Below are 12,486 nucleotides of genomic sequence, written 5' to 3' on the forward strand. Positions count from 1 at the left end.
GTCATATATAGCTTTTATAATGTTGAGGAACTTTCCTTCTATTCCTAGCTTTCTTAGAGCTTTTATCATGAAATGATGTTGGATCTTATCAAAGGCTTTTTCTGCATCTATTGAGATGATCAAGTGGTTTTTGTCTTTGCTTCTGTTAATGTGGTTTATTACGTTTATTGATTTTCGTATGTTGAACCACCCCTGCATCCCTGGGATGAAGCCTACTTGGTCGTGGTGAATAATCTTTTTGATGTGTTGCTGAATTCGGTTTTTAGCACACTCTTGAGCTAGAAGTACCTGTGTAAATATTCACACTGTCCTGTCCTCATGTAATAAGCATATAGCATTGTTTTGTATTTATCTCTTTAAAACTCACAATAAAATTCTTAAGAAATATAATAAGCTTGTATATTATATACATGTATATATAAATGTATATGTATATTATATACATGTATATATAAATGTATTATATATATGTGCATATATATGGTACTTCTTACACAATCATTAATTAAAATCAACAAAATATTTCCCAATAAAAATGTACATTCCGCCAGGCACCAGTGGCTCATGCCTGTAATCCTAACTACTCAGGAGGTAGAGATCAGGAGGAGCGCAGTTCAAAGCCAGCTAGGCAAATGATTCATGAGACCCTATCTTGAAAAAAGGAATCACAAAAAAGGGCTGGTGGAGTGGCTCAAGGTGTAGGCCCTGAGTTCAAGCCCCAGTACCGAAAAAAAAATTACATTCCTACAAGGAACCATGTCTTGTCTCAGGTCCAGGCCTGGCTGCATCAGATAAAAATGCACAGTCCAGCCCACTCTGTGATGAAGTCTGTGGCCGCTGGTGTGAACAGCAGATGCGTAGAACTTGAAAAGTGGTGTGGTCCTCAGATGGTCTGGAGAGTTGGAGGGGAAAAAAGTTATATTTTGAAAAGTGGAGCTTTTGAATGCCAAATGAAGGACTGTGGATTTGTGTTTGGGTTTGCTGTTGTGCTTGGTTTGTCCTGATATTATCTCCAACCATACAGAGTCTAAAGATCCAAATGAAGGACTTCGAAGTGAGTACTGAACCTGTACAGAACTGGCTGAGTAAAACCGAGAAACTGGTCCAGGAAAGCAGCAACCGCCTTTATGATCTGCCAGCGAAGAGGAGAGAGCAACAGAAACTCCAGGTGATAAGGCCAGGCCATCTAACCACATCTTCATCCCTTCCTCCAACACATGCATGCCGGGTACCCTGGACTTAGACTATATCGTCTTGAGATGTAGTGTCTCCTTCCCCCACTTCCTGACAGATTTTGTGTTTTCTGACTTTCCTTTAGGTATGATTGGTTTTCTTCCTCTAGTGCTCCACTGTGTGCAGCTTGGAAGTAAAAAGCCGTCAGGGCGCCAGGAGACGCCGATTGCTTGCCAGTGTTTATTTCCATGTTCTCTGGGCCAGAGCTTCGTGTGCACTGTGCTTCCCCAGCCCCTGAATGTAACTCGCTTGTGCTTTTCAGTCTGTCCTTGAGGAAATCCACTGCTATGAGCCTCAGCTCAACAGGCTGAAGGAGAAAGCTGTGCAGCTGTGGGAAGGACAAGCTGCTAGCAAGAGCTTTGTGCACAGAGTGTCTCAACTGTCTTCTCAGTATCTAGTGCTAAGCAATTTAACCAAGGTAATGCCTGCATGTATGTGCTTTGTGTGAGTGTGACACTGATGTCCCAAAATAAGTTGTGATGGGTTTTGCAGGGTGTCCATCCTCACCCGCCCACAGAGTGGTGTCTCTAAGTCAGCAATAAGACATGTAGGTGCCGTTTCCCCAGCCTCAAAATTCAAGGTCATCACTTGTGTCATACCTCTTACTGTGGCTCTCCAGAGCTAGCAAGGGAGGTTTCAAAGGTGAAAAGATTTTTGATCTCTACTGATTGCTCAAATATTCTTTTCAGTACTAAAATGATGAGTTCCCTGTGGCTTTGATTTTGAAGACTCAATGCATAATTATAAGTCAAAATTCAGAGTTTTTGCTGCAAAGAATCTCAGAGTAAATTACAAAAACATGAACTAAAAGCAGTTTAAATTTTATTGGACTGAATATAAGGAATTTAGAGTAATGTTTTCAATTTGTCTAAATTCCATATATTCATGACATACAGTCAAGAATGAGTTGATTGAGTTTCAGCTCAGATGCTAAAGCAAAGCTCACATTGGCAATGATTCATATAACTAATTAAATCTCTCCAAATAGCTTAGAATAAAGTAGGTGGGCTCTATTAGGAGCTCATTGAGAGCACTTAGCTAGAGCGATGCAGGTGGGGTGCAGACTTTTTCATGTATCATTGATTTCCTGTAGGTTTTTAAAGTTTAGATGTTAGCATGTAGGAAATCTATTGTAATTCAGTCCTTTCCTTAATTTGGCCTCACCAATTTTACTGAGAAGTAACTTCTACTCTGTTAATTTGGATCTTCAACAAAGCATTATTGAAATAATCACACTAGCATAGGTCTTGGGAAAGTCTAACTTTGCACCCATGTTTACCTGATGAATAAGTAAGTGACTTTCTTTGTTCTTTAAAGAATCTGCTCATATCTAAAATTAGAATAAATAAGGAACAACTTTCTCTTCCTTTGTACTTTCTTAGATATTTAAAAAGTAATAGATATTTGGATGCTTTTTGAGCTATAGAGTATTCTTATAAAGCCTTCACTATGGTGTATATGACCTGTAATTAATAAGTAAAACCACATGAATGGTCTCATCTTTTAAAATTTAGGGGTACTCATTACACCTTGTGTACATGTATTAAAATATCACACTATACCCCATAAATACATATAATTACTATGAATCAATTAAAATACAATGTATTGCCTTGTATAATTTAGGGATTTGCAAATATCAGGTTATGATTATTTAAAAGTCTGATGACAGTGTAGGTCATTAGTGATGTGTGTTATCAACTTGAGCCAAACGTGATGTGTAAAGCTAAAAACTACTGTGATTAGGATCCCAGACATGACATCAGGGAGAAATTTTACTGGCTTAAAAAAACTTATGATTCTCCTAAAGAATCATGGTGACATGATTGGGTGACAGTGACTTGCAGTCATTCTGCCTTTTAAGCCCGCTAGCCTAGTGTTTTAACTTCTTTGGAAAATGCCTCACCTATCTCCTAGAATGAACCCAGACTTACATCTTACCTTGCTGTGAGTGAAGCCGTGACTGGTGGCAATAGTTTCAAACACACCATTAGCTTGACAATCTGAGTAGCTTTAGGCTATAAAGTCTCTGTGAAGTGGACAGCTAGAAAACCGTTTCTGTCATTTCCAGGAGAAAGTGTCGAGACTGGACAGAATCGTCGCCGAGCACAATCAGTTCTCCCTTGGAATGAAAGAACTGCAGGACTGGATGACAGACACAGTTCACATGCTGGACTCCTACTGCCACCCAACATCTGACAAGAGTGTGCTGGACAGCAGGATGCTCAAACTTGAGGTGAGCATTTCTAGAGATCGCTAACGTAACCACAGGTCTTGTTTTCCTCATAGTTAGTTTCTCAAGTCTCCATCTACCTGGCATGATTGTGTCTCTCTCCATCTACAAGAAATTTCCGAACGCTTCATGGCTATGATACTGTGTGCAACAGGATGGTTGTTCCTGATCATTCCTGGGTTATTTGACCACACACAAATGCTTTACAGAAAATAAGCTAAAATAAAATCCAAGTGTATTTACTTGCTTGGTCACTGTTTAGTTTTTAAATTACATCACAGTCACATTTATTTTGAGAAAATATTTTGATGAAACATTTTATAGGGAAAACATTGCCCATCTTACTCAACTTGTTTGCCCACCTGTATTAGTCAACTCTGCTCCCATCCGAAGATGTCAGTTCTGTTTTGCATTTGTGGTAAAAATAATCAATCTTCGTTCATTCATTTCTCCTTCATCTCCTGAGTGCCTTCCAGGAGACTGTCACTGTCTTGACACAAGGAATCAAAGGTGAATAAAATGTCACCTCTGTCCTCCAGGATTTCATTGTCTGTGGCTGAGGCTGAAATGCAGGAGACAATGAAAACAGGTGGGGATGTGCTTGTGGGTGTTAATAGCGCATACTGAATGGAACTGTGGTGGACAGTTTCTTAGGAAGTCGATACTTAGCCAAAGTTTTTAGGAATGACAGAGAGAAGTACACTGGCAGACGTTTGAGGATGGTGCCAAGGAGGTGAAGTGAGAGCAAAAGCCAAAGGAAAAAGAGCAGAGGCTGAGAGATGTTGTCCCCAGCTCCTTTTTGGCATTGTGGACATGAGGCCTTGAGGGGCTGAACTGAAGCTGGACAGGACACCAAGATCCAGATTAGGTGGTCTTCTTTTTTGGTGGTGGTACTTAGGTTTGAACTCAGGGCCTTACACTTACTAGGCAGGCACTCTACTACTTGAGTCACTCCACCAGCCCTAGGAACAGTAATGAAGCTTTGCTTTTTAGGGGAATACTACCCGTTTTATAACTTTGAATTGAAACTTCGCTCCCATACAAAAAAGAGTGTTTATGAAGAACTCGAAATATACAATCTCTTTCCATAGAAGTGCTGTGAGCTTTGAGAAATCAAGAATTCAACTATAAATGTGCTTTATCCTTATTGAAACCAGAAAAATAATATGTTCGTGGGAGAAGAGGATTTTTCAGAGAAGACTCAGGCCTGCAATGCTAAGGCTACATAGAGACCAGCAAGTGACTGGGGACTGGCTGCTCACAATCAACAGCAAGACACTTCTAATTCTAATATCTTCAGATTTCTGAGATGTTTGAAGCCAGAAATAGTAAACATGCAAATACAAAGTTTTCTCGATTTGTTTTTTCAGGCTCTGTTATCGGTGAAACAGGAAAAAGAGATCCAGATGAAAATGATTGTGACCAGGGGGGAGTATGTCCTGCAGAATACCTCTCCAGAAGGCATTCCTGCTATTCAGCAGCAACTACAGTCTGTGAAGGATATGTGGGCATCCCTCCTGTCTGCAGCGATTCGCTGTAAAAGGTGAGTGAAACTTTACTAAATGCTGGCCAACCTTTACTGAAAGAGCACTGTGATATTCAGTAACAGACTTCCTGCCTTCCTCCCTATTTCCCTCCTCCCTTCCTTCCTTCAGCTGCTCTTGCTTCTCTCTCTCTCTCTCTCTCTCTCTCTCTCTCTTTTCCTGTCTCTCCCTCTCTTTTTCTTATTAGAGGAAAAGAAACTTGCAGGTATACCCTTCCATTTAGGTTGACCTGCACTACTGTGCCTGTGTTTTAATATGACTAACTAAAAATGAACGTTTCTTTTGCTGTTATTATTCTCTGTTTAAAAGTCAAAAGATAAATAAATGTTCCATAATATAAAGATCTTTTCATTAAAACCACATAGTTTATTTGGGAGGTAACCCCAGGAGATGCCAGTCAGAGAGTGGGAAAGAGTGTTACGAAACAGGTCATCACAATGGGCCACTGGAACTTGCCTGGCTGGGCAACCTGGGATCTGTGATTCAGCAAGTATCTCTGAGTTACCCCACTCAAGGGCAGGAGAGTGGGCGGGAGAGTGGGGGCAGGAGGGCAGTTGAGGGCTACACCCAGGGAGTGACAATCTTCTGGCACTCCTAGTCCACATTGCTTTCATACTGAGGGTGAGACAGGAACCAGAATGTCCTTGGACTAAGAGAGGTGGGGTTCAACAACTGGAAGCCCAGTTGGCAGGAAGCTGCAGTGGTAGATGTAGGAGTGGGGAAGGCCATTGACAGTGTCTGCGGTAAAAGGACCCAAATCATGACATTAAAATTAGGTTCCGTGATTCATGGGATTAAGTATATAATGAGTATTGAAACAGGGAATTGCTTCTCTGTAAGGGAAATAATTAATACTTCTACCAATTCAGGAAATGCGCCTCTATTTTTCCACTGTGGTTTTCTGTTCTTCACATCTCATGCAAGGTGGTGACCATACTTATTCTTCCTAAATTCATGCTTCCTTCTTTTAGTAACTTCTTTCTTCTTCTTCTGAACATCTTCTACCAACTAGATTAAGTACCAGTTCTCTCCCTGCCCTGAGTTTTGGCTGCAGCAAAGGCCCACTCCGGGGATCTCTCTAGGTTCACCGTCAGCTCCCTCCCAGTGCCTGCTGTGCCTGAGTCACTGCCTCTTGGGTTTGTGTCCATTCCCACTTTTCTGCCTTTCCACTTAGGCTGCCTGAGCCTCTTGCTTACTGAGGCTATTTTCACCACACACCTAGACCTGGATTTGATAAACTCTGGCCAGCTGCTCATCCTAGGTTTGCCTCTTTCCCAACATGTAAAGGCTCTATTGGCTGGGGTGGAAGAGCAGACCCAATGACAGGCACCAGACTCAAAAGGGTTATCACTATAGACAATTGTCCTTTCAAATCTCTTCTAGTCAACTCGAAGGAGCTCTTTCTAAGTGGACGAGTTATCAGGATGACATTCGACAGTTTTCCAGTTGGATGGATGGTGTGGAAGGCAGCCTAAACGAAACAGAGAGGCAGAATGCAGAGCTGCGGGAGAAAGTAACTGCTCTTGGAAAAGCCAAGGTCTGAGATGGGTGTCAGAGTCCACTTATTTTCTTATGGGCTTGCTTGAATACCAGTCAGACAGAATGTGATTGCCTGTGTTCTAGGGCTGTACACACAGAGAAATTATATTTGCAGCTTGTAGTACAATTTCTAATGCCTTTTAAAACCAGATTTTGTCATTTAATTGATGAGTGAATATTTTCTCTTCCAAGACCATCATGTTTTAACATCTTTTAATGTTTTTGAACTGCTTAATATTCATAAGTAGGGTTGCTTTCTTTTTTGTCACATTCTTTTGTATTACTACTTTTTTCCTTTCCTTTCCATTCTTTTCCTTTTTTTTTTTTTTTGTAGTGGTAGGGATTAAACCCAGTGCCTTGTGCACATCAGGCAAGCACTCTATTAGCCTTGTATTATTACTTTAGTGCACATTTCATTATACTTATATTAGTGCTACTGCATGTAAAGACTTTTAAAATAAAGAAATGGTAATATGTATTTCTAAAACCCTTTTATTGATAGTAATATTCGACCATAAAGCATTCAAGGCCTTTTATTTAGAGCTGTACCTCACTCTAGAGCACATTTGTGGAATATCACATGTAAGCCATCGGCATAGAAATCCTTCCAGCCCTTCAATTCTGTTTCTGTTTATTTGGATCATCCCAGGGAACATTCTAAATTGGAAACCTCCCTATCCCAGGCTTCTTTTCCTCATCCTGCCTCACATCACCATCTGCCTATTGTCCACTTCATAAAATTATAAGACTCCTAATTTCTGGCCTTGTTTCTCATTTACACCGACCGCTATCTTCACATAAAGAAGATTCCCTCACTGCCTGGTTAGAGCCCCTGCTGGCGTCCCTTTGGCGGCCATGTGACATCAGTCTCCCTCAGGTGGTTTTTAAGAATTCTCACACTCTCTTCTGCCATCCTCACCTCCTCCCTCTCTCATCCTCTGCCCACTAACTCCACAATCTGACACTACTTCTTCTTAAACACACTACAATCTTACAAAATTCCATGTCTTTGCAGAGTCTCCTCCCTTTGCAAAGGGTCCTCACGCCTCCTCTGCACCTGGCAGTGCCCCACTCACCTCTCTGGATTAGTTCAGAAGTCACTGTGCTGTGATACTCCCCCAATCCCAGCCCAGGATTAATTAGTTGTTCGGGATTAATTAGTTCTCTCAGTGGACAGTGATGCTTAATTTTCCTTATGCTCTATGCATTTGGCTCTGTGTCTGATGCTAAACAAATGCAGAGTAAGGTATTTGGATGACTAATGGTTTTATGTGACCTGTGCCAAGTTACTTTCTAATTTCGTATTTTTGGGTCTCATTTATGCATTTTAAAATTGATATAATCACAATGGCCTGCTTCATAATTTTTCTAAATTTATTACCTGTTATAGAAATTAGTTGCATAATTAACTAAATTATTTATTTACCCAATATTTACTGAGAAGTTGCTACATGCAGGCATTGTGCCCCATTCTTACTAAATAAAACAGGCAAAGATATGTTTTATTGGGGCACATAAACTCAGCAATAAATATTTGTGTAAATAAATAGTTATCAATGGTAAGTGCTGTGAGGAAATGGCAGGTGTGACAGAATCATTTGGGAGTGGCTAACAGACCACTGAGGATCAGGACAGAAGGAAGGGAAAGGCCTCTCTGAAACAGGAACTGTGTAGACTGTACCCTACAGGATTTGGCACAGAGAAGTTAGTCTGGAAGGAGTTGGCGAATGTTTATTCTATATAGAATAAGCAGCATGTTCATAGGCCCTCAGGAGTGAAAGGTCCAGGGGCAATAGAGAACGGGGAAAGGAGAGAACTGCTGGGACAGAAGGAGAGGGGCCATGTGGTGAGTTGGAAGTGGTAGCAGGGACCTCTTCCTGCCCTGTCCTCATGCCTCCTGTGCACTCCCTCACTTAGGCTGCACTCACCTTTCACTTAGTCTCTGCCTAGGAGACTGCTGTAAAAAGTCCAAGTGAAAGACAGGGCAGCCTAGCCTGGGGAGTTCATAGGAGACATGAGGACAGTGTCATGACATCATGGGAAGTAGAATTAACAGGATTTCACTATAGATGGAGTGACAGAATGGTGAGAGCGCAGTGCACCACCCCAGTGTTCTGGATTGGCCATCTGAGGTCTGGGAGGGAGGTGGTGATATTAACTGTTTGGAAAAAGACAGGGAGAGAAGGAAGTATGGGGTTAAAACCAGGAACCCATTTCTGGATATATGAAGTTTGAGATATTCAAGTAGAAATATAAAGCAGTTAATTAGGAATTAGAGAAAGTTTTGGACCAGATATGAACTACATACACACAAATGTGCATTTGTGCATTCACACATGTGTCTGTATCATTCAGATGAATGGATGGATGGATGGTTGGATGGATGGATAGATGGATGGTTGGATGGTTGGATGGATGGATGGATGGATGGATGTATGGTTGGATGGATGGATGGTTGGATGGCTGGATGGATGGCTGGATGGCTGGATGGATGGTTGGATGGATGGTTGGATGGTTGGATGGTTGGATGGATGGTTAGACGGATGGTTGGACGGATGGTTAGATGGATGGTTAGATGGATGGTTGGATGGATGGTTGGATGGTTGGATGGTTGGATGGATGGTTAGACAGATGGTTGGACGGATGGTTGGACGGATGGTTAGATGGATGGTTGGACGGATGGTTGAATGGATGGATGGATGGTTGGATGGATGGTTGGATGGATGGATGATTGGATGGATGGATGGTTGGATGGATAATCTGAGTTCACTTGCCAACTGTCCAGTTAAAATCTCTTAGCTTTAGCAGGATCATTAATATGTCTGTGCATGGGTAACTCTTTTATTTTTTAAAATGCTCTCTAGTTATTAAATGAAGAAGTGCTGAGTCATAGCAGCATGCTGGAGACCATTGAAGTCAAAGGAGCAGGCATGACAAAGCATTATGTCACCCAGTTAGAGCTCCAGGACCTGCAGGAACGATACCTAGCAATCAAAGAGCGGGCCAAGGTATGGCTGAGCCGGGTCCTGTGGACTCACCCCTGTCCAAGTGTTTAGAGCTGTGCTTTTTTAAAGACTCACTGATTTTTAAAGATGACAGCCTCATGAAAACAGGTAGAACAAGAAATGCTAAACATTTTTAATGTTTTAAAGGTATCACTAGCAAAACCAAACAAAAACCTTCAAATATTGTTAGTTAATGAAGTAAAATAACTCTCAACTGAAAATATCATAAAAAATTTGGACTTCATAATGAAGACTCATAAATGCTTTACTATGTCTGCTGATAAGAGTTTTATCAAGTAGGAATGTAACCATAATATTTATAATTCTCCATCTAAGCTTCACAAAGAAATAAAAATACTTTTTAATAGCACATCCTAATTTATTAGGCACAGTTCAGAAAATTAAAGCCTTGATGATTCCAAACTGTGGTGCAAGGATAGAACCCAGGGCCTTGTGGATGCTAGACAAACACTCTACCACTGAGCTACATGTATCCCCAATTTTTTTTGGTGGTGCTTGGGCTTGAACTTAGGACCTCACACTTGCTAGGCAAACAGTCTACCACTTGAGCCACACCTCCAACACTGGTCTAAATTCTTATTTAAGATACAACATAAGAATTTCAATTTTGACCATTCACAAAATGAATTTTTATAAAAAGTTAATTCATTTTTGGCATGTGTTTAACATTTCATCAAAAATTCAGAGATCATATAGTTAATTAAACAAAATGCTCTTTAATATCCCTTTTAGTCCTGAAATATTTGTTTCTGTATCCTGTACCTATACCTTAAAAGTCCATTCTTCTAGGAAATCACTCATATTCCAGTGATTTGATAATTTTGCTTTTCTAAAATTCCCAAAGTGCATTTTTATAGTACATTAATACTTCACATAGTAATGTATTCCTATCTTAATCATCTTAAATGCTAATTACAGGAAACAGTAACCAAGTATGAAAAACTTGTCCGGCTGCACCAAGAGTATCAGAGAGACCTGAAGGCATTTGAAGTTTGGCTGGGGCAGGAACAAGAAAAGCTCAACCGATACTCAGTTCTTGAAGGTGATGCCCACAGTCACGAGACAACCTTGCGAGATCTTCAGGTAAAGTATACTTTATCCAAAAACAAAGGATTCTTCATTGTGAGCATGGACTTGTTATTTTAACCAACAGGAGTTGATGACCTTGAACCCTATGTATACCTAACTGATACATATTAATGTAACCCTACTAAGACTTGATCCAGCATATTTTGTGACCTTGGCAGTGTATGACAGTTGAGATGGTTTTTTATAACGGTAGGACCAGATGTTGGGATATTCACTCAGCAACTAGGCTGAATGGCAGGAGTGGCTATTGATCTAACTTGTAGGGTTGGCTGAAACACCTGCTTGTGTTCACTGAAGAATAGACACAACAGTAGATGTTGACAGAATGTGGTAAGATTAAGTCAAACTGATGACAGTAATTGGGCCATCTGTTTTCAACCAGAACCTCCCACACTGCTGAGAATACAAGTCCAGGGTCAGAGTTCTAGAAGAATTAGAGGAGTTAAAGAAAGTGTTGCCAAACTGGGTGCAGGTGGCTCACACCTGTAACCCTAGCTACTTGAGAGTCTGAGATGGGGGCGGTGATTATGGTTTGAGGCCAGCCTGGGCAAATGCTTAACGAGATGCCATCTCCAAAATAACCAGACTAAAGCGGACTGGAGGTGTGTCTCAAGTGATAGAGCACCTACTTTGCATGCACAAAGAGCCCTAAATTCAAGCCAGTCCCACCAAAAAGAAAAATGGAAAGAGTCAATGCTCAAGCCAGCAGCCTGGAGTTCACGGGGAAGAGAGAGGAATGTGGTCATAACTCATTTCCTTATTCACTCATTCAGCATTTCCTGGCTACCTGGCACAGTGCAGATACTCAGCTAGCTACTGCAGGTAAAGACAATTGAGATAGGATTTCTGTCTTTTGGAATTTACAATCTAGGGAGGAACAGATTGGGAGGGAGAGTGTTATAAACAACGTGAAGAAGTAATAGGCTAATGCAGGAATCTAATGGTGACACAAAGCCCTCAATCCCACCTTAAGAATTAGGTAGGGATCTGAGAGGCTTCCGAGTAGGAGCTAACAGGTACACGGGGGGTTGGGGGGGGGGAGAACTGGAAAAGGTCCATGTCAAGCAGTGATTTTATGGCACTTCATAAAATGCTGTCTGCCCAATTAGAACTTTATAATGGGGTCTTTCCACAAAACACAGAATAGAAGTTAGAAGGGTCCCAATTTCCTTACCTTACATTTTTGTATATGGCAGTTCTAGGGTTTGAACTCAGGATCTTACACCTGCTAGGCAAGTTTCTGCCATTTAAACTATACCAGACTTTTGTTTGTTTAGTTTATTTTTTCTGATAGGATTACACGTTTTGCCTGAGGCTGGTCTCAGACCATGATCTCTTACCTCCACCTCCCAACTGGCTGACATTGAGACTCGTGCCACCACATCCAGTCTGTTGTAGGGTTTTGTTTTGTTTTGTTGTTGTTTTTGTTTTTTTGAGATGGTGTCTCACTATGGACCTTAAGCTGGCCTTGAACTCATGATCCTCCTGCCTCCAGCCTCCCAAGTGCTGGAATTACAAGTATGAACCATCTTGCCCATCAACTGTTGTGACTGATTTGAGAACAGTTGACTGTGTTTCTCTTCATAACCCTTCTAAACACTTCAATCCAGACAGCCTGGTAAGCAAATGCTAAACTCGCTAGCCTGCTGTGTCGATAAGCTGCTGGGCCATAAGTTACTCACCACCTATCTGTTCTCATCAGAATATATTTCACTTAAGTCCAACTAATGTGACCCAAACCTAACTCCAACTGCCAGCCTCCCCACACCTTAATTCCTGCATTGTCTCACCCGAGTCACCACAAGTGCTGAAGAGGAGGAAG

At 41.2% G+C, this 12,486-nt stretch overlaps 1 protein-coding gene across 19 annotated transcripts in view; it reads left to right on the forward strand.

The window, feature by feature from the left end:
* Syne1 (spectrin repeat containing nuclear envelope protein 1) overlaps positions 1 to 12,486 on the forward strand; it is a 437,993-nt gene that overhangs the window by 222,574 nt on the left and 202,933 nt on the right. For 18 of the 19 annotated variants that reach the window (XM_074072146.1, XM_074072138.1, XM_074072173.1 and 15 more), the window contains 7 exons: positions 1,025 to 1,168; positions 1,496 to 1,651; positions 3,305 to 3,469; positions 4,837 to 5,009; positions 6,394 to 6,547; positions 9,414 to 9,557; positions 10,494 to 10,658. In XM_074072146.1, the coding sequence (XP_073928247.1) occupies positions 1,025 to 1,168; positions 1,496 to 1,651; positions 3,305 to 3,469; positions 4,837 to 5,009; positions 6,394 to 6,547; positions 9,414 to 9,557; positions 10,494 to 10,658 (1,101 nt within the window). The remainder of the gene's footprint in view (positions 1 to 1,024; positions 1,169 to 1,495; positions 1,652 to 3,304; positions 3,470 to 4,836; positions 5,010 to 6,393; positions 6,548 to 9,413; positions 9,558 to 10,493; positions 10,659 to 12,486) is intronic. The other variant, XM_074072182.1, reaches the window with a different exon arrangement.

The sequence above is a fragment of the Castor canadensis genome, chromosome 1, assembly GCF_047511655.1.
Source record: "Castor canadensis chromosome 1, mCasCan1.hap1v2, whole genome shotgun sequence".
Lineage (NCBI taxonomy): Eukaryota > Metazoa > Chordata > Mammalia > Rodentia > Castoridae > Castor > Castor canadensis.